At 49.6% G+C, this 20954-nt stretch overlaps 10 protein-coding genes across 10 annotated transcripts; 5 read left to right on the top strand and 5 right to left on the bottom strand.

Moving 5' to 3' along the window:
• Positions 1 to 212: 212 nt before the first annotated feature.
• N7455_007436 (SAM-dependent methyltransferase) lies at positions 213 to 1412 on the bottom strand. Its single transcript, XM_040955987.2, has 5 exons — positions 927 to 1412; positions 827 to 844; positions 666 to 776; positions 494 to 612; positions 213 to 446 (listed from the first exon to the last, which is right to left on the bottom strand). Exons 1-5 carry the CDS (start codon positions 1237 to 1239, stop codon positions 393 to 395), a joined length of 615 nt encoding a protein of 204 aa, XP_040813409.2. The 5' UTR covers positions 1240 to 1412; the 3' UTR covers positions 213 to 392.
• A 532-nt stretch (positions 1413 to 1944) lies between these two features.
• N7455_007435 (endosulfine family protein) lies at positions 1945 to 2565 on the top strand (the record flags this gene model as incomplete). Its single annotated transcript, XM_040955984.2, has 3 exons — positions 1945 to 1980; positions 2028 to 2111; positions 2173 to 2565. The coding sequence occupies 3 exons, from the start codon at positions 1945 to 1947 to the stop codon at positions 2563 to 2565; spliced, it is 513 nt and encodes a 170-aa protein (XP_040813543.2).
• A 1488-nt stretch (positions 2566 to 4053) lies between these two features.
• Positions 4054 to 5442, top strand: N7455_007434 (ICE2 family protein; the record flags this gene model as incomplete). The annotated part of the gene is made up of 2 exons (XM_065605624.1): positions 4054 to 4578; positions 4639 to 5442. The coding sequence occupies 2 exons, from the start codon at positions 4054 to 4056 to the stop codon at positions 5440 to 5442; spliced, it is 1329 nt and encodes a 442-aa protein (XP_065461478.1).
• A 1241-nt stretch (positions 5443 to 6683) lies between these two features.
• On the top strand, positions 6684 to 7841 carry N7455_007433 (MYG1 family protein; the record flags this gene model as incomplete). Its single annotated transcript, XM_040955975.2, has 2 exons — positions 6684 to 6742; positions 6809 to 7841. The coding sequence occupies 2 exons, from the start codon at positions 6684 to 6686 to the stop codon at positions 7839 to 7841; spliced, it is 1092 nt and encodes a 363-aa protein (XP_040813556.2).
• Positions 7842 to 8446: 605 nt separating this feature from the next.
• Positions 8447 to 9004, bottom strand: N7455_007432 (Yae1 family protein; the record flags this gene model as incomplete). The annotated part of the gene is made up of 1 exon (XM_040956050.2): positions 8447 to 9004. The coding sequence occupies one exon, from the start codon at positions 9002 to 9004 to the stop codon at positions 8447 to 8449; it is 558 nt and encodes a 185-aa protein (XP_040813414.2).
• A 158-nt stretch (positions 9005 to 9162) lies between these two features.
• Positions 9163 to 11176, top strand: N7455_007431 (methionine--tRNA ligase MES1; the record flags this gene model as incomplete). The annotated part of the gene is made up of 2 exons (XM_040956020.2): positions 9163 to 9296; positions 9358 to 11176. The coding sequence occupies 2 exons, from the start codon at positions 9163 to 9165 to the stop codon at positions 11174 to 11176; spliced, it is 1953 nt and encodes a 650-aa protein (XP_040813573.1).
• Positions 11177 to 11658: 482 nt separating this feature from the next.
• Positions 11659 to 12835, bottom strand: sonA (putative nuclear pore complex protein (SonA); the record flags this gene model as incomplete). Its single annotated transcript, XM_040955959.2, has 2 exons — positions 11659 to 12483; positions 12575 to 12835. The coding sequence occupies 2 exons, from the start codon at positions 12833 to 12835 to the stop codon at positions 11659 to 11661; spliced, it is 1086 nt and encodes a 361-aa protein (XP_040813542.1).
• A 1659-nt stretch (positions 12836 to 14494) lies between these two features.
• N7455_007429 (uncharacterized protein) lies at positions 14495 to 15193 on the top strand (the record flags this gene model as incomplete). The annotated part of the gene is made up of 4 exons (XM_040956111.2): positions 14495 to 14642; positions 14694 to 14745; positions 14803 to 14986; positions 15047 to 15193. 4 exons carry the CDS (start codon positions 14495 to 14497, stop codon positions 15191 to 15193), a joined length of 531 nt encoding a protein of 176 aa, XP_040813421.1.
• A 561-nt stretch (positions 15194 to 15754) lies between these two features.
• Positions 15755 to 16784, bottom strand: N7455_007428 (uncharacterized protein; the record flags this gene model as incomplete). Its single annotated transcript, XM_040955958.2, has 2 exons — positions 15755 to 16111; positions 16275 to 16784. The coding sequence occupies 2 exons, from the start codon at positions 16782 to 16784 to the stop codon at positions 15755 to 15757; spliced, it is 867 nt and encodes a 288-aa protein (XP_040813506.2).
• Positions 16785 to 17034: 250 nt separating this feature from the next.
• Positions 17035 to 20893, bottom strand: rgsC (putative intermediate filament protein (Mdm1); the record flags this gene model as incomplete). The annotated part of the gene is made up of 2 exons (XM_040956037.2): positions 17035 to 18053; positions 18109 to 20893. Coding segments are annotated over 2 exons (3804 nt in total), but the record flags the coding sequence as incomplete, so codon positions are not given.
• Positions 20894 to 20954: the final 61 nt, after the last annotated feature.

Genomic DNA, 20954 nt, shown 5'->3' with positions numbered 1-20954 from the left:
GGTAATTACAGGTAAATTGAATGAAATGCACAGCCACTTACTACCTTGACAGAGGTAATTCTGTATTTATTGTTTTTGTTGTTTTTGTTGTATTTATTGTATTCTTTATATAGATCCCTCTTATAATCAATTTGGAGTGATTTGGATCTATTTCGATCTATTTAGCATATTAACATATTACCTATAAGTATCTACTCAAATTGACCATAAATCCGTGTATGTATTTTTCTAATATATCCACCTAAACTTGAATCAAAAAGGTGAAACTCCCCCAATTTGACATCAAACCATTGAAACGCGCCCAGGCCCTTCTTCAGCCACCTTATTATCGTTTAATTTGGGGGGATCTTCAACTAGTACACATCACTGATACGTACTTTGTATGTATCAGCTCAGAAGAAATCAATCGACTTGTCGGCATCCTTCTTAATAAGATCCACCATCCCCTGGACTGTTAGCTTCTTGTTTCTCTCTGGAAATTCAATCGTCTTACATCGGGCATGATAGGCTGCTCATTAGCATCCTTGACATAGCGGAAAGGCATTTCGGTGCGCTCGTGCTCATTGATGAGCAATTCCGGGTAGTCGACATATTGAATCTCCTCGAGGGGTACTAGGCAGAATCAGCGTACAGCGCATATATCATCTAGACTCTTTCACACTCACCCTTCTCGTGCACAACCAATCGAGTAACTCGCACAGCAGTATCGGTGGTCATCTGCTTAGGCCCCAATCGGCGGCCGACATATCCCTTCTTCCTCAATTCCGAGGTGCGGTCTACAAAAGTCAGTCTCTCGCCGAAGTGCATAGAGAAATCAAGTACATACCTCTAGGCGGGTCGTCGCCTGCAGACGCAGTGAAATCAAATGGTCAGTCCGAACTCAATCCATACATATTTATATCGCGGGGTAAAAAAAAAATCCATACCGAGAATACCACCGAACAAGAAGACATCAAAGGTATCACCATCCTCGGGGCTCAACTCGGCCGTAGCGGAAGGGTCCAACAAGCAGACTTTATCCTTGCGGTCGGCGAAGATCACTTCGACACTACGGTGCTCGACCTCGAGGCCCTTGGTGGCGGCCAGATCTGCGGGCATCTGCAGCTCGGTGGGCACAGAGCTGAGCAGGAATCTTGCCCCGCGGTCGTGGGATTCGCGCGCGATGCTGGCATATTCGAGCGTGGACCATGGGCCCAGCTCGGGATCCAAATGTTCAACTACGAAGGTTGGTTGAGTCATGGTGGGTGTTGGAAGAGAGGGACGTCACAGAAGCGGGAAAATTGAAGAAATGAAGAAGCTCAAGGTTCGGTTCCACACTGGCAGGTGACGAGGTTATAATGGATTTGATGAACCAATTATACTATTATATTCAGGTGAGCCTTGGGATAACGATGGGAAATCCTTGGGATGACTGTAGAAGGTTGTTAGATACGATAATTAATAGGTTATATGTGCGACTTTTATCTAGGTACATACTCATAGCGTATAGTATGATACCATCCATTACTTTAATAGAAAAGAATAGACTAAAATAGAGTATATTTACATGATAACATAGTATAACGGATTAAAACATATTAAAATACATAGATATCCTAACTATGTCTCTTATTAAAACACCATAATACGTAGTTATTCAGGGAGAAGGTCCCAGAACGTCATCTACCTCGTCCACAGCCAATAGTGACCATCTCCGATTCCTCACATCTCTGGGATTTTTAATTAAATACTGTGATTGTGATTGTGATTGTGACTGTTCCTCTAGTATTTATTATTATTACCCCATTACTCCATTCTCCTATTCTCTTATTATTATTTCTATTTCTCTCTCCCTCCCGTCTGACCCTCCCGGTCACACATCAACTTCTCCCCGCCTTATCTTTCCCGCCTCAATTCCCCCTCCAACTTCACCACTTCAACTTCAACTTTCTTCAACCATCCATCATGAATCCCCATCAGCAGAATAAAGTGGACATCAACGTAAGTCCTCCCGCTCTTTTATCTGATCATTATTAACAATTACCCAGTCCCTGAGCCCAGAGGAGCAGCGCTTGCTGCGCCTCTACGGCAAGATGCCCACCAAGAAGGACGTCCTCCAGAACAAGCTCAAGGTAAGCCCAACACCAACCCAACCCCACCCAACACACCATCCTAACACGGAATCTCTCACAGGAACGCAAATATTTTGATTCAGGTGACTACGCCCTCAGCAAAGCCGGCAAAGCCTCCGACGTAGGCGTCACCAACATCGGGTCACGCCACCCAGTGCCGGAGAACATCCCGCACCTCACTTCAACCTCACCGGGCGCCAACAACTCTGTCAACAACGGCAGTGTCAGCTCCCAAGGTGGGCAGCAAATCCCCGGCAGCATCAGCGGACACCCTGGCTCAACCGGGTTCCAAAACCGCAGCCCAATCAAGGAGGGAGGTAGTTACCTACACCGTGGTACTAGTATCAGCGAGGGTGAGGTAGGCTCTGGTCTGGTCTCTGGATCGGTGCAGGGTGAGCAGGAACTTAGTGTCAGCCCCCCTGCTGCGAGAGAGGGTGTTCCGATCCGTCGGTAGGCGATGATACACTATCATGCACTACACTGGGTGGCTGTGGCTGTTCTGAGGAGGGCGATCGTTGCATGCATATCTTTTGAAGGGGGTCTGTGATTTCACTTTCAAAAGCTTGGCGCTATGGGAATTTCTTTTTGTTTCTTTTTTTTTCCAAATGACTTTTGTGAATGGGGGAAATGGGATAGGGGTGCACTGCAGGACAGAGCGAGAGTGCTTGGACTGTGTGATATATGGCAGGTATTTTGTTCTCCGGGACATTCGCTACCCAGTCAAGCACTGCTTTCGCTCTTCGGTGTCTTGGCTTTCTTTATTTTTCTCCAATTATCACCATTTACCATTCAACTTATCATCAGCAATCTGTGGCATTCAATTTCTCTTCTTTTTCTTGCTTGACTTCTGCTTTCCTTGTTCATATCTAGTTCATGCGACAAGGCCCTTGTTTATGATAATTCACTTGTGTCCCTTTGAATTTCCAATCTCGCAATAATTTGTCTATGTTATGTCTACCTGTACTGAGGTATTCGGCTATCCTGTTACTGATTCCGACACTTCTGTTGTTTCAAGACTTCCCCTGTGTTATACCATCCAATTTGTTTAAAAGTTAAACATCGAAGTCGTTTTATACCTTTTTATCGTCTACTATAGTGTATTATGCATCCTTCGAATGGCAATGCCTCATATAGTATGTAGGAGTTATCACAATAGTTCGGAAGAACTTATACATTTTATTTCTAGATGGAGCTAACTAGATCACATTGTTAAGGATAGAGGCTATAACTATAAGTGGGCTATTCTTACATACTACATGTAGAAATCAAGCTTTTCACTGCACATATATACATTCTATGATTGTAACACTACAAATCTAGAAAGAAAAAGAGGAAAAAACGTAAAACAATGCATAGTATATCTGCTAGTTATATATGTTGTATATATATGTTGTAATTTGGTTATGTCAACATAGTGGATATCTGATTCGGAATTATAAGATCTGTGTATTCCGTTTGGTATAATAAAAAGAAAATACCAGATAACTAAAACCCATTAGCTTCTTTTCTAGTGTTTCTAATGTTTCTAGGCCCTTAGTTAAATTAGTATAGCCTAGGTAGAAAAATGGGGTGCTCCGACCGCCAGTCTAGCTGTAACACTCTTATTAAAAAGAGACTTCCGCTTCTCTTTTTCATGGGAATTTCTCTTGTTGGTTTATTCTGTTGATTTGATCTATTTAATCTATTTAATCTCCTTGGTCTATCTTGTTTTTTTTTTCCCTTCCTTTTTCAGGGGTTTCTACTTCTCTCTTCTAGGTGACCCACGTGAAGTGCCTTGAAAAGCGATAAGCTCGAGAGAGAAAAAAAAAAAAACAGTGTGTTTCTTCCCCTCCTTAACTTCTCTCTCTCCCCCCATCCAGACTCTAAACACGACAGTCGCCTCAGATCACACCCCCCATCCCCTCGATCCCCTACCGCGTACCAAACCCCCTACGGCGGTCCGATGTGGCTCTTTCGAGTCTTTTCGTCGGCCTTGTTCCTCGCCATCACCGTCTCGTCCATCCCACTAGCTTTCGATGTGGGCGGCAAGACATGTGGTCTGGCCTTTTCGCTGTCCTTAGCGGCCTTTTACTTCCTGGTATCGCTGTTGAAGGTCACCACCCCTGACCGATCGTGGTTCCGTTCCTCCATCATTGCCGTTCTCCGCTTCATACAATGGGCCGTCATCTTGGTCCTTTTGATTTGGTCGCTGAATCGATTCTCGGTTGATGTTGACAATACGGGCACGGGATGGGTGGAGCGCACTTTTAGTGGCAAGAGGACGCAGGATGCTTCTATTCAGGAATGGCTCTTTGGTCGCGACGGCCTAGTGGAAACCGTGACCCTCGGCAACTGGGATAGACTTCTGAGATGGTCCACCCCGGTCTTCCAGCTGGCAGAGGGCTTCTGCAGTTTACTGGTGATCCAGGCTGCTGGGCAAATTACCCGTTGGCTTGTCAACCGAGGTGGACGCAGCGATAGCTGGATGGTATGTTTTTCTTTTTGGTTTCCCCATGGAGGTCGCGATAAAAACTAACCCTTGTCTTAGATCGGTCTCTTGGTCTTGTCCGCTACAATTATCTCTAGCTCGGTTTACTTCCTCTGGCGTGTTCTGCAATTCCCCGAAATCTCCAACGTCGATGCCGCCTTGATTGGAGTCTCTGTCACATGCGCCGTCATTCTGTGTGCCTGGGGGATTGGAAGTGGTCGCGGCAATCCAGTCGAAAGCTCTCTCCTCTTCGCCTATATCGTGCTCTGCATCTACCAGATCTTCACGGACTATCAGCCATCGCACCCTGTGGAACAAATCCCCTCGCCCTCGCAGGTCGGAGAGTTCCCTCCGCTGCCTCCCATTATCATGGCATCGTACACAACCTTGATGCACGCGGTGTCTCTTCTGCCTTCGATTATCCACGCAGGCTTCAACGTTATTACCACCGTTTTCAGCGCTGTCACGCCCTCCGTCCTCATCTCGCTCGCCTACCGCCTGCTCGTACTGTATGCATCGACGCGCATCATTCCAGCTGTCCGCGAGTCTGGCGCCCGTGCGCTTTCCCAAGAGGCTTCCATCGATGATACCGACGCGGCAGGTCAAGTGCTGGGATTCTTGAGCTACTTTGCCCCGACCATTCTCATCGCTGTCTACACCAGTCTCCTCATGCAGCACTTCGCATCAACCTCACAAGCAATGGGTGGCAGCGGTGAATGGTGGAGCACCCAAGGCAACGGCGGTGGTAACCCATGGCGGTGGATCAATCTCGCTTGCACGATATCCCTATACGCGGTCGAGCTATGGCTAGGGGAAACCAACGATCTTGACAACGGAGTGGCAGGCCACTGGAAAACTGACTGAATGACTACTTGCCAGAGTCAACGACTGCTAAGTCAATATGCCTACGCTTTCCTCTTTTATTATTGCTCCAGCAATAGCGCAGCAGGAATTCGAAGGCCAATCGAACCGGCCTTATTGATTCCTTCGCTGTGGTATATTACTGCATGAGTCCAGTCGGCCACAGGCCTACCAAGTGACCTATCCCGCAGCAACCTCGACAACGAAAACGCCACCCATCGGCGATTCGGCAGGGAATTTCGCCAATGATCTTCCACCTTTGCTACAGCTACGGTAGAGCGAGTCCTTCGGAATAGTTTCGATCGTCTGACGCCATATATCACCCGGTCTCGCTTTTGATTGGACTTTGTCTCACGTCACTCCGTCCCTGCTCTTCCTTGCTTCCTTGCCAAGCATACTCTTCTCTATTTCTATATGGGTGTATTTGGTTTGTCTCGGTGTCTCGAGGCAAACAGCGCCCCGTTCAATATCCCACACCCCTTTTCACGACTCGACGATACCAGATAAACCTGTTGCTTTTTGCTCCTTTCCCTCTCTGTCTTCCATATCCACCCTGAATTACCACTGTTTATCCAGTTTGGCACTTATACCCTTTGCTGTCCACGCTCAACCTTCCTATTCACAGCTTCCTGGTTTCTTTTTCGCTCCCCCTCAACCGAATCTTGCCCCATCCGCACACACGCACACACAGCCCAATGGTCTGAAGCCATTACTTGTACATAGGATACCTGGTTCTTTCTTCTCTTGTATTTCTTGCCAGGCGCTGGGTGGCGGTTTAATAGATATTCGATTTTCTTTCTAGAATCGATTCGAGTGTTATAGAGCTGAACCGTTGTAGTCCGATAGAGAATCGTTGATTTATTCGACTCTAAGCCAGGCAGCACCTTCCTGTTTCTTCCAGCTTTGCTTTGTCAAATCCATTCCAGTTTTGGTCCATTTATCTCTTTTAGGTATAAGAGTAGTCGCATAAGCCCGGTGCAACCTCTGCGCTTGACGACGTAGTTCAATAATTCCAATAACCTGATTTGTTTGGCTTAAGATGATATTAGGGACGTTATTCTAGATCTCATACATCGAGAGCTGATAGTCACATGCTAGGCTTCAGCCCTGGATCCAAGCCCTAATAACCCGATATGGTAACGCAGATAAGAAACTCAGCCAGCCAGAGCGCAGCAATTAATACGTGAAGACCTTTAGACCATTCCCTTTCATTTTGAATGCTCAGATTCAATAACTACTTCAAAATGGCCGAAAACGTAGCAAAGAAGCTCAAGACCTCGTCCCCCTTGATCGGGACACACAAGTGAGTGCAATATTCCCGAAATTGTTACTCATCTAGCTCAATCCGCTCATATACTGACTAAAACAGCGGCCACTTCCACGCCGACGAGGCCCTGGCCGTTTACCTCCTCCGTCTGCTCCCCACATACGCCTCCTCCCCTCTAATCCGCACGCGCGATCCCGCCGAGTTGGAGAAATGCCACACTGTCGTTGACGTGGGCGGCGTGTACGACCCCGCCATCCACCGTTATGACCACCACCAGCGCACCTTCTCCACGACCTTCCCGCAGCACGCCACCAAGCTCTCCTCCGCCGGTCTGGTGTACATGCACTTCGGTAAGGCGATCCTCGCCCAGAAGCTGTCCCTGCCCGTGGAGCACGCCGACGTAGACCTGCTGTACGAGAAGCTGTACACAGACTTCATCGAAGCGATTGACGCCAACGACAACGGTATCTCCGCCTACGACCAGGCCGCGCTTGCCGCCGCCGGCGTCGAGAAGCGCTTCAAGAATGGCGGCATCACGCTCGCCTCAATGGTTGGCGACATGAACAACCCAGACCCCACCAGCCCTCCCGGCGAGCCCCAGGACGAGGACAGCCTCTTCGGACGCGCCAGCACGCTCATCGGCAACGCTTTCGCACGCAAGATGCACCACGCCTGCACATCCTGGATGCCTGCCCGCACGACCGTCGGCTCCGCTTACGCCTCGCGCAAGGACACCCACCCCTCCGGCCGTATCATCGTCCTCCCCCAGGGCGGTGTGCCCTGGAAGGAGCACCTGTACAACTTCGAGGCTGAGGCTTCGGGAAGCAAGGAGATTGACCCCGCCGCCCAGGCGTACTACGTTCTGTACCCCGAGAACGCTACTGAGGGAGCCAAGTGGCGCGTGCAGTGTGTTTCCGTCTCCGAGAGCAGCTTTGAGTCTCGCAAGCCTCTGCCTGAGGCGTGGCGCGGTGTCCGCGACCAGGACCTTGATGGTGTTATGGCTGCGGAGGCTGAGAAGAATGGTCAGAGCAAGATCCCCGAGGGTGCGGTCTTTGTTCACGCTAGTGGGTTCATTGGTGGCCACAAGACGAAAGAGGGTGCTATGGCTATGGCTGAGCGCAGCCTTGAGCTATAGGACTTTTGGTGGTTTGATGATAAACTAAAGACTAAAAGAAAAAGTTGCATTGTTGATGAAATGTGCTATATTATGACATCCAAAGGAAATCTATGATTTATTTTGACATGACAATTTTCCCTTTGTGACTCGGGGTCTTCAGAAATGATTGTAAATAATCAATTTGGTATTGCATGAAACCACTGGACATCACGAACGTCTGTCGTCAGTAGAACGCCCGGGATGACTCTTCAGGGCTTCTTTACTTTGGTGTCCAAGATATAGTAGACGAGTCTTGATATGTCTGGAGCATCAAATTAGGACTTCCAATTGAGCCCGATTGTTGTTTCTCCGTGGCAAACGAGCGAGAAGCCTTGGTATTCGGAGGGTGTAAACCAAGCCTGGAAGAATGAGTCTCGAATGAATCATTTCGGATTGAATGACCTTTCTCAGGCTTTGTGCAATGGCACTCCAGATATTGGAGCACTTTCCCATGTGGTGACCGAAGCGAGTGTCGTATTACTAACGAAGGTCTGGCCTTTGGCGCTCTGGTCCAAGGGCATCGGTAGAGTCCGGGAGTCGACCGTCTGGTATGTCTACCGATTTGGTGAAGCATGACCAAGCCCTCAGTGACGAATGTTCAATGCACTGATATCTTCAATACTCCCAGAGCCATCTCCGGAAGCCGTCATATCCTTGGGCTCAGCCTGAGTGGCCGAATCCTCGCGCTCGCCCATTGCGCGCTGGATGAGCTTCGCCTTCGTGGCGGCGCCTTTGAGACGCTCGTCCACGTCATTGACAGCTTCCTCCGTGTTACTCATATCCAGAGTAGCCGGATCAACGAGTTCAAGAAGCGTCTGGAGATTCCTGGCCAGTCGAGTGCTGTGTGGTGGAAGACTGGGCATGTCTTTGCAGATAGATGGATCAAGAGAAAGCGTATCCGTTGTGCTATCCACCTGCGACGCGGCACCTTCCGACGATTTGATGTCGAGTCTCTGTGCCCAGACTAATGCCTTGCCATACAAGCGTCCCATCTCGACAAACTTCTCGAAGCCTTTCTCAACGGCGAAAACACTGCCTTCGGTATATCCGGTAGCGGCTCCATCCGCGGTGCCTAGCTCATATCCCTCATTGTAGAATTGCTCCTCCAGATCAAGGAGACTGTCCAGAATATTGTGCTCCATTGTGGATATAAGACAGATATGAGTCAAAAGTTGAAGAATCCAATTGCTAACGTAGTTTTTTTTTTGGTATGCGCGGGGCATGTGACGAGATGCCCACTTTCTGATTTTCCCGCCTTTGCCCCTCCAACAAAGACGTTCTCCTCTTCAAACACCTCAAGATGACGACGGACCCCATATTGCCCAAAGCTGGGGAGCGCAATATCCTCGTGACGAGCGCTTTGCCATACGTGAACAATGTTCCCCATCTGGGTAACGTCGTCGGCTCCGTGCTGAGTGCCGATGTATTCGCCAGGTATGAGTCAACCCCACACAGAATACAGCATTGCGCCATGAAACTGACAGTTACTCAATAGATACCACAAGGCCTGTGGTCGACGCACATTGTACATCTGCGGTACAGACGAATACGGAACCGCAACCGAGACTAAGGCGTTGGAGGAGAAGGTGTCGCCGGAGGAGCTGTGCGCCAAATACAACAAGATCCACCAAGATGTCTACGAATGGTTCAACATCGGCTTCGATCACTTCGGTCGCACCCCCACACAGAAGCACACCGAGATCTCCCAGTCGATCTTCAAGCGCCTGTATGAGAACGGCTTCCTCGGCGAGCGCACCGCCGAACAGCCCTTCTGCGAGCAGCACGGATCGTTCCTGGCTGATCGCTTCGTGGAGGGTGAATGCCCCCGCTGCCACTACGACGATGCCCGTGGAGACCAGTGTGACAAGTGCGGTCACCTCCTTGATCCCTTTGATCTCATCAACCCCCGCTGCAAGCTTGACGGCGCTTCCCCCGTCCGCCGCGAGACGAAACATATCCACATCCTGCTCGACAAGCTCCAACCGGAGATCGAGAAATGGGCCCACCCCGCTATTGAGAAGGGTAACTGGCCTAGGAATTCCCGCATTATCACCGAGTCCTGGTTGAAGGAGGGCTTGAAGGACCGTGGTATCACCCGGGACTTGAAGTGGGGTGTTCCCGTCCCGCTGGAGGGATACGAGAACAAGGTTCTCTACGTGTGGTTCGAGGCTTGCATCGGCTATCCCTCTATCACAGCCAACTACACAGACGACTGGGAGAAGTGGTGGCGCAACCCGGAGGATGTGCAGTTGTGGCAGTTCCTGGGCAAGGACAACGTCCCCTTCCACAGTGTGATCTTCCCCGGTACCCAGATCGGTACAAGAGACAAGTGGACCATGCTGCACCACCTGAGCACGACCGAGTACCTCAACTACGAGGGCGGCAAGTTCAGCAAGTCGCGCGGCGTTGGTGTGTTCGGCACGAACGCCCGTGAAACCGGCGTTTCCGCCGATGTGTGGCGTTACTTCCTGCTGAAGAACCGCCCAGAGACCGGCGACACTCAGTTCGAGTGGGGTCCCTTCGTGGACAGCAACAACGGCGAGCTCCTCGCCAAGCTCGGTAACCTCGTCAACCGCGTCATCAAGCTCGTCACCGCCTCTTACGGCTCCGTCATTCCGGAATTCACCGTGCCCGAGACCTTCAACCCATTCCTAGAGGAAGTCACCGAACACCTGCGCCAGTACCACGAAGATCTGGAAGGTGCGCACCTCCGCGCCGGTGTGCAGACAGCCATGCGCATCGCCGAGGCGGGTAACGGACTGATCCAAGCGAACCGACTCGACAATGCGCTGATTGCGAACGAGCCCGAGCGTGCTGCCGCCGTCGTCGGCACAGTGCTCAACCTGATCCACCTGCTGTCCAGCGTGTTCTCGCCGTACATGCCTGCAACCTCCAAGTCGATCCTGGAGCAGCTGAACGCACCCTTCCAGTACATCCCCTCTGTGGAAGAGATCCAGTCCGGCTGGAAGCCTACTTCCCTGAAGGCCGGTCACAAGATCGGCAAGGCCGCTTACCTGTTCACGCGTATTGATCCCAAGAAGGCGGATGAGTGGCGTGAGATGTTTGGTGGCTCGCAGGCTGACCGAAAGAAGAAGGAGGATGAGGCTGCCAAGCAGGCTGCGAAGAAGGCTGCTGCTAAGGCTAAGAAGAAGGAGAAGAAGGAGAAGGGCCGTGCTGGTGCTCCTGAAGGTGGTGTTGAGGGGTCTGCTAAGGGTGGTGCGGAGAAGGTCTCCGTTACGACCGAAGGCAAGAATGACGAGGCTGTTGAGAAGATTGCTGATGGTGTGGCGCAGGTTACTCTGCCTACCTCATAGATGGTTAGGTCTTCAACGAGGTGATCTAGATAAGAAAATACATCTAAGGCGTGTTGTAGGAGCTTTCTTTTTTATGATTCTCTATGAGAGATGTGAATGGATCATGAACGGGGGATCATCTTCTGGGCATATTCAACTGGCTTGGGGGAATTCTTTCTTTTTTATAGGTATCATACGCATGGATGCAATGAAGGTGTTTTGTTTTTGATGGCTTGATCCTGGATGTCTCGTCTACTTGTCCCTGCTTAGCTTCTGCAATCTATATTCATAGTAGAACTACATCTCTAAGGTCTTAAGAGACCCTTCCAAGAAAGAAAATAGCCAGGTTGGCAAAAGAAATCCCATTTGCACTTAATCAATACACGCCGATATGGTAAAAGTTTCATTACATGCTCGTTGTAGCGATGGGACACGAAAGCGATTGGCGAAAAAGAAAATCCCGCCCTATCCCACGCAAAAAAAAAGAAAGGCTCAGGTCCAGATCAACGCTTGCGCGTGCTCGGTCTGGGCTTTGTCTCCTCAGGTCCGATAGGGTGCAGCATGACCTTGTTGGTAGTCTGCTGGGTATTGGCAGAGTAACCCTTGCTCCAGTCGTAGCTGACAGAGTAAGCGAAGATATTTCCAGTGCGGTTGAAAGCGGTGGTAGTGATGGGGCCTCCGACGGCGGGGTAACCCTTGAGACGGTGCTTCGCATCCTTATCCCAGAAGTGGAAAGTACCGTCGGCACCTGCAGTGCTGAAGGTGCCGTGAATGGGGTGGAAAGAGATAGCGTTAACGGAGTAGATATTGCAGACGTCGCGGTTTGCGGGCGGGGTTTCACGGTGACACTTGAAGGAGAAGTTCGAGGCGGAATCCTTCTCCTCGACGTACTGAATAGCACAGCGGCCCTCGACGGAGCCGACCGCGAAGCCCGAGGCATCTGAAAAGCAGCTGACTACCCGCGTCTGCCACTTGAGGGGTGATTGCATAGTCTTGTAGAACTTTGTTGGCTGGTCGAGGTTGATGATATTGATGTAACGGTCTGCGGTGCCGACAACGAGAAGCTTGTTCTTGACGTCCATGGTGTAGACACGCTCCTGGCACTCGACGGAAGCGATTGCGGTCGACTGGCGCAAATCCCAGTATTTGACTGTCTTGTCCCACGAGCCGGTGATCAGGAGTGGGGTTCCGCCCACGGAGGGATTGGGGATCATATGGCAGCTTCTAATTGGGGCGTCGTGGGCAGCAACTTGGGTTGTTGTGCCTGAGCCGAGATCGAGCATGCGGGCTGCCTTATCGGCACCAGCACCGACGACCTTGGTTCCATCCTATAAGAGAGAGAAAAAAAAAGATGAGGTTAGTTTCTGTGCATGGAAGTTGGGTTGTTGGGGGGGTTGGTGAGAAGGAGGGTGAGCTTACTGGAGACCAGCAGCAGTTCAGAACTGGAGCTTCGTGCTCGAAGAGCGCCTTTCCTTCACTTTGTCCCTGGTCGTTGATTTCGTAGATGCGGACTTTCTTATCCCACGAGGCGACGGCTAGGTGTTCGCTGGTAGGCGAGAAGCGGAGATCCGAGATGCCATCCTCGGGGGGAGCGTTGAGGGCGACGTCCTTGGAAATGTCACCGGTGGTGTTTGTCTGACCCGCCGAGGCCGACGACGCGCCGGCGCCGAAAAGTGACATTTGAAAGGGCGCGAGAGGTGTGATGTGGTAAAGGGTATCAAGGAGGGGATGAAAGAATGTGAACTGAAAACAAAGGCAAAGCTGAATTCACAGCTGAGGAGTCATGCAGAGAAGAAAGAAAGTCGAGCTCAGTGGAGAAAGCAAGAGACAGAGAGAAGTCGATGATAATTGTAGCTTGACAGAAAGCGATGCGCGATGCCGGCAGAAAATATACCTCACCGCCTTTGTGTCGTGGATTTTATACTTCGACCTTCACTCAGGTATTCTTCTCCAATTGTCTCCTAACCCTTTTGTTTTTTAAATATTGAAATCACTTGAGCATACTTGATTTTTATTTATATACTCATTCTATTGACAGAACAATAGCCATGTGGCTGTCCATGAATACCATGAATCATGACTATCAAGGCAGCATTGTCGGAGTGCAGTTATCCGTTTGGTAATCATTTTGATAGATGATCTTACTGGATAAAGTTTGAATCAATGGTCAGTTTACGGCAGCCAGAGAGATTGAACTAAGAGATAAGACTCGATTCAACCTTTGCTTTCTCGGTATCGCCATGCCAGTCTATACGAATGTGAAAAGGTTTATACCGAGTCATAAGTGACCGTTTGCCCGACACCTTTATATCCTCTTATTTTCTAGGTGATTTGTGAATATGGATTTAAGGCTAACCAGGATTGAGTTATGTCTTGACATTATGGTCGAAGAGATTGTTGAGCTTAGATGATAAGTGTATATACGGTATACTATCCAATATCCCGACGTGCTATACATATTCAATCAAGTATCAAATCAGATATTCTAAGTCCAGTTTATAGAACATTTGTCAGTAAAACAGATTGAGTCCATCCATGGATATCCGTGTGGTGAGATAATGGTGGTTAATTACGCCATATAGGAAGAAATGTTAATTAAGGGTAAGAACCCTGGTTACTTAGGTCCTATGTAGGTAAGGATGGGAAGCATTGAGTTTGGCTATTATATTGTACGGAATGACCTCACGTGGTCAGTTTCATAGTGAGTGGTACGATGGAATGAAGTACTAAGTACCTAAGTACGATCAGGTGACAGTCATACGATATAGTAATATAGTAATATGTAATATATTAATATACCAATATAGTAATACTAGTCTATATAAGGGCTATATCAGGGCTATATAAGAGTGATCTGCCGCCAATAAAGTGGAGCCCAAATGCGGGGTGCAGCACTAAGATTGGCCAAGATGAACAATGTTGATGTCAGTCTAATCCGGGGGAGGCCGGTTATTGTCTATGATATTTATATGGATATTTATATATTATCTAGGTGAAGATGATAGTAATAGTTATAATCATTCAAATAGTTTATATAAGTAATATCTTTTTAAAAATGTGTATAGTAGAATGGTGAAACCGAAAAAATATAGAAGAAAAAGGGTACTTCCTTGTTTATAAGAGACAAACATCCAAGTAACATGACATCCATGACACCGGTGGTATTCTGCACCCCCTCTCACACAACCTTGGTCACCTGCCTGCCCCCTCTTCTTTCCTTCTTCCCTTCTTCCATCTCCTGATCTTCCATTCATCTCCTGATTCATCTGAGAGTATATTCCCCCATCCCATCTGGATCCTTTCTCCATCTCTAACCTGATCAGATACACTCTGTAAACCATGTCTGTTCCTTTAACCAAAGTCGATTCGGCCATCGCTGGCTTGTCCATATCCAATGAGAAACCCGACATTGAGAAGGAGGTCAAGGCCAAGACGCACAGGCGGGCCTCCTCAACAGTAGAAGGTGTCTGGAACATCAAGGACCTTGGTAAGGACATCATCAATCTCAGTGGAGGAAACGATACTGATGGGACTGCAGAAGAGCAAAAGCTGGACCTTGAACTACCCATCGAAACACAGAAGACTGGCTGGTCAGTATCTCATCTCAATGCCTCACATATACATCAGACTCACTGACGTCGGTCCAGGAAACTCAACACCTCCCCCTCCACCATTGAGGACAAAGACATCCTCAAAATGTTCCTCGTCACTCCACCCGTCAAGAAGATTGACCTACACTTCCCCCTTGGCCTAGAAGTCACCGCACGGAACCTCAAGGGCGTCACGGTCAAGGACGCATTAGATGCCATCTACAAGCAGTTCAAGAAGAAGGTCAGTGGTTCTACAGCATAGAACACAGAGAGTCCATGATGACTGACGTGACCCCGCTAGGCGGATGATGAACTCGACAAACCCTACCTCGCTGGCTTCGAGTGGGATAAGGAAGAGTGCTGGACCCGGTTGATCGTGCACCAGAAGAAGGAGGGTGCACCACAGCCAAGCAAAAAGTCCAAGAAGAAGTCCAAGGACGAGGCATAGATCGGCATCAGCCCATCAACCCGGGTGTTTCATGATATGGCCATGAACACAGACAAGTGTCCCCGGATGACCTCTTCAATTTCTTCTACCTTTCATTCCTTCACTTTACCAATCATGATAATGGACGTTCTTACCGGGGACTATTGACTCCCCTCAATCTGCAATTTTATGCTCTGCTTTTCCACCGTCCCGTTCGGCTGCTCTGTGTTCACTGCGTTTCCAATGTAGAAACAAGAATTAGGAGGGCGCGAGGGATCTCGTATTTTGATTTTATCTTGTCTATCTTATTTCTGTCATTTCTGTCTGGCTCGGCTTTTATGTATCTACCCTGGGTGGACCGGCATGTGCCGTTCACTCCTTCTGACGCCTAGTGGAGGTCAAATTAAGTAATTCCCGGCTATCCATTTCCAATGTAGATATTGTATGGGAGATACTATGTCGGAAATCAAGTCGAGGAGACATTGAGGTCTGAATGGACATGTCGAGCCACGCTATACCTTGATATCCATAACTTCATATCGTACATGGGCATAACCTATAGATTCATGAGAAGACAAGATTCTAATCCCAAAGCGACCCCCAAGACTTCCGCCCTCTCAAAAAAGCCTCATCGGAGTACTTTGGCTTCATCCCCAGCCTAGCATACGCCGTCTTAACCTTCTTCACAACATCACATTCCAAACTCGACACATAATAACCACGACCCCTAGACGCCTCGCCCAGACGAGTATAAAACACCAAATCCAGATCCCGGACACCAAAGAGCTCCAGGTCCCCACGAATCCGTTGAGGGAGGAATTCCCGTCCCCAAACCATCTCCGTCGCGGAGTACTCATCCTGATCCCACCTGTCACCAAAAACCAGTGCTTCAAAAACGATATCCATTCGCAGGCCACCGGCCGGTTCTTTTTGATCGCCCTTTAGGGTGATTATGAATGTCAGCTAGGATTCTTTTTGCAGGGAAAATGAACATATGATATAAGTGTGTAATGTATGTAAACAAATACAAAAAAGATCATTATGTAGATAATAGATAACTATATGTATATATTATGGTAAATAAATAGACCTGGATACTCACCAACGCCTCATAAATATACAAATACTGTCCACCATGTCCGACATTACTCCTTAGCAACGATAGCGTATACACCGGTGGCTGCTGGACCAGCATACGGCGCCAGCTGGCCTCTGGTCTGATATATGCATCCCATTTCTGCGGGTTCCGGACCATGTCGAGGGTGGTGAATGTGAGCTTGGAGTTGATTTTGTCGTCTATGGTGTCGGATTCTGGATCGTTCTTTTTATTGGTATTTCCTCCATTGGTAGACCCGGACCGGTGGAAGATTGACGGGAAGGTTTCTGCTAGCAGTGGATTCTGGGTCTTTGTTTTGTTCAAGCCATTGTCGAGGGGTCGGAAAAATAGGGCCCGTTGAATTGGCGGGGAGGAGTTGATGAAATGGGACCAGGCGTGGCAGATTCGGGTTGCTTTTGTGAGGAGGGTGCGGGTGTCCAGGTTGAGGAGGATTAGTTCGAAGATTTCGGGGATGGAGAGGGCGTGGGATTGGGCTGAGATTGGGGGAGGGGCCATTGGGGTTAAGAAGAAAAAGAAGAATGTGAGCTGTTGAAATTCAGCCTGGGAGGGTTTTAGGGGCTCGCTGCCAGATTGGGCACAATTGAGCCTCATCACATGTACACGTGATGGTTATTTTTTTATCTTGGCGGGATTATTTGGATTTTGGATGTGTTTAGGTGGACAAGTTTGGAATTAGGTAGGGATTGTAGAGATGGATGTAATCGATTATATACAATGATTGTAATGAGGAAGAATAAAGATTCACTTATCGAGAACGACCCGAACTCCCAAAGAGAACCAGGACGATCTCGTCAAGAATCGTAAAAACAAGATGGGTATTAAGATGCTGGTTATTCAGCGTAGCAAAGATGCGACGGGCTGCAGCCTGTGCATTAGCTCGGCCGACGACATTACCCGCCAGATCCGGGATGAGCGTAGCCAAGACCACAGTGGCCTCGGCACGACTATTGAGACGGTCTGCGGCCGAACGAGGTGGGGCTTTACGGAGTACGCCGCCGGGCCAGAGGGTATCGCGAGCGAGAGCAAGGTACTTGATAAGCGAGTCATCCTGTGTGAGGCCGCGCGCTCCATCGCGGACCTTGCGCTCTATTGTTCCGCCGAGGAGCTGGTGCAGGACGACGACGACGGCGCGGCCGCGCAGCCAGTTGTTGCCGCGGTTCAGCTCGAACGCTTCGAGGAAGAGATCGCAGATGGGCTTGATGAATGGCTCGAGCTCACGATCTTCGAAGGCGTTTAGTTCCGCTTCGGCTTCGGCGGCTGTGACGGCATCTTCGGTTGCGAGGCTGGAGTCTGGGACTGTCGTGTTGCTGGCTTGCTGGGTGGCCGCTGAGATGAGGTTCTGGCCTGCAGTAGACAGTTGGTCTAGGACGCCGAAGTTGCCGAGGAAGTCATCCATGCCATCTGCGACGGAGTTGTAGATGCGTGTAACAAGGTCTTTGGTTTCACCTTCGTTGTCGCGGGCATTTTCCTTACGGGGAAGGATGGCACGCTGAGAGAGGAATGCACGTAGATCGCGGCTGCGACAGACCTCTGGTAGGAGTAAGAGTTTCTGCAGATAGGCTTCGAGAGCGAGTCGCCGTTTGTGAAGGAACTCTTTCTGTAGCTTCATCACAACGCGTCGCCGGGGGAATTCCAAGTGCCGGACAGAGGGATAGCGTTGGCGTAGCTTCTGATGCAGATCATGGAACTCGCTGTATCGTCGGGCAACGACCCACGATGCAGCGGGCATTTGTTCGCCGGCATTTCTTCGAACCTCCACGACGTCTAAAATAACTAGTTAGCCTGGACACACACACGGTATATTAGGAGGTTCTCTTACACATTGCGAATTCACGGCCATCATCCTCTTCCTTGCCCACAACAGTAGACTTGAGGCTAACAGTCGACCGCCCAAACAAGCTGTTATCGCTTTCCTGGAGAATGTACTGTTGCCGCTGCATTTCCTTGCGGTGCATTTCGCGCTGGATGCTGGCCTTGGACTTGCGCAGGATTCTCAGTTCCGCAGTGTTGTTTGTCAGTTCTGCTTTGCGTGTCAATGCTTGGACCACGGAGTCCTGGGCTGCAAGCTTGTCGATATCCACCGAGAGCGCCTCAATCGCTTCTGTTAGACCCAAGTCACCCGGTGCAGCTTCGTGCACTTCATCTGCCGAGTCCTTTTCATCCACGCCGTCTGGTTCTTCGTATTCATCTTCGATGAATTTCTGCTGATCCGGAAATAAGTCGTCATCAAATACACCAAGTCGCGACGCATGATCCACCAGACCAAGCGATGCGATGCTTTTCTTGGTTCTCTCATTCCGGTTCTCGACCTGGGGAATTTCGGACGAGCTGCGCGACGAAAGAACAGGACGCTCCGGCCCAAACAGACCGGCAGCATCTCCTTTGAGGTCTTCGATTCTTCCATTTTTTGGCTCATTGGTAATGATATCATTAAGCGCTGCCTCCATCGTCTCTAGGACTTGGCTTTGGCTCTGGCTAGCATCATTCTCGCCATTCTGGGAATCCTTGCCCAAACTATGGGTGGACGTGGCGAGATTGTCGGTGTCATAGTCATCATCAAAAAGATGAGCAGATCGTTCTGAATCTATTGATCGTCGTGGTGAATCGTCATCATCAAACAATTTCCCCATGCCCCGCACATCACTAGACGAGACAGCGGCTCGTCGCAAATCTCTAGATGATCTCAATCCCGGCTGGGAGGTGGTTCGTGACAATAGAGGGGGGAGAGGTCGCCTCTCGGGTGTTTCAAAGGTGACTGCTATAGGAGAGGATTGACGAACTGGCGCCTGGGCAGCGGATGCTTCATCGGATGCAAGATATTTCCAGTATAGATCAGACTCCTTGAACTTTGGATAATAAGTGTCTTGGAGATGCTCTAGAATGGCAGACTGAGTTGTCAGAACCACCATTCGCGCTTTTCGATATTGTTCCGGGGTGGCACGCTTTCCTGCACTCAGGAATGTCTTGACTGCTCGGCGAGACTCCTCAGAGACCTTTAGTTCGGGCTTTGATAGGTATGTTTCACTGATGAGGGCTAGGTCGTTTCTGTCTGCTGGCTTCCATGCTAATGAAGTGGGCGCTGCCTCATCTCCAAAATCATCTTCAAGTGGGTTGCGGAATCCATCTACAACAACCCAAAATTGAACAAGCGACATCAGCTTTTGGCGGTCCATAAACTCCATGAAATAAGAAAGTCCAGACGCGCTATGCATCACGTCAACCAGTGACGATTCATGCGTTCTAGGTGGGATCTCGGGTCGAAGGTCTAGTGCTGGAGGTATATGGGAGTCCTCGCCTGGTCTCGCAAGTTTCGCCACTTTCTGATCAAGAACACGTTTGCCTGTTTCGAGGCGCTTCAAATAGACCTGATCCTGGCCCTCAACCACACTCTCCTGCTTCAATTGACTGGAAACGAGGGCACGGAACCGACGGGCATCGGAAAGGTTATTACATTTCCTGATTGCCCTCACAAAGCGCTCAAAGGCTCGCTCTGAATCGGTTGCCGACAGTCGTGGGAATGGTTGCCCACGCTTGGACTTAGGTGTGGGTGACGCATGCTGGTCCAAAGCAGCGCGCAGTTTGCGTACAGTTTTCCGATCCTGCAAAGCTGTACGGCCATATGCTTCCATTAGTTGGTTCCATGTGTCTGGATCTGATAATGAAGTAACTATCGGAATAAGCACAGCGCATGAGATGATTTCGCGAATCAGAACCGACACAATTCGACTATTCAGCACGCTTTCCGGGAATAGCTGGGGTAAAAGGCCAACCGCTAGCTTGCGCAGGTACTCCTGTTGAACAGACTTTTGATCGGACGCAGATGTTGCAACAGCAGGATGTAAGCGACCTTCACGGTATTTGTTTGCAATGGCCAGATCAAGCTCTCCAGACTCGGTCACATTTCGATTGAGATTGCGTCCCCGAACTGAACGTTCGGCAATGTCAAATTCCTTGAGATGCGAGGTCACGATAGGAAATATGCGCGATACGATCAGCGAGACCATGTCCTCCGCAACCAACCTATCCCGAAGGTTTTCAAGGGCGACACGAATCGTTCGATCAACTTCATTGACAAATATAGGGCTCGGGCTGATACTGTGATACCATGAGGAAACAAAGTCTCGGGTTATGAAAGATAAAAGTTCGTCGATCCCTTCCGATACGACAAAGGACTGAGGATAGAGTGGCCGGGGCCGGTATCGCGTGCTCCGGCGGACATTCAGCACTTCTTTTCGCCATTGGTTGGGTTTTATGAAAGCCACTGAAACTTTCTTGGTGTTGACATTGTCATTCCGATGCCGGATTGTCAATGCGACAAGTCCAAAAAGTCCCACGGAAGATAGGACGGCACCCAATGTCACGGCATATCCTAGATAGCGGAGGATCGGTAGCCAGCGAACCACAAGACCCCAAGCGATGAATACGCCGACGCCCGCCAGAACGAGGTCGCGGCGACTAAGGGCCATTCTCCCCACTCTCTTGTCAGAGCTCCACGGCTCATAACGATCACTCCCGGGAACTTGGGAGCGAACGGCTCGGCATAGTATTGTGGTCACGGTCAACTGGGCTTGGTTGGCGATGAAGCTCTCGTTCGTATCGAGCGTCCTGGGATGAAGTCTATATGTGGTGATGTAATGTCCGTAGTAGTCAGAAGAGAAGAGATAA

This window comes from Penicillium solitum (genome assembly GCF_028829755.1).
Source record: "Penicillium solitum strain IBT 25940 chromosome Unknown utg000004l_segment0_segment0, whole genome shotgun sequence".
NCBI lineage: Eukaryota > Fungi > Ascomycota > Eurotiomycetes > Eurotiales > Aspergillaceae > Penicillium > Penicillium solitum.
This window is presented reverse-complemented; position numbering and strand designations above follow the sequence as displayed.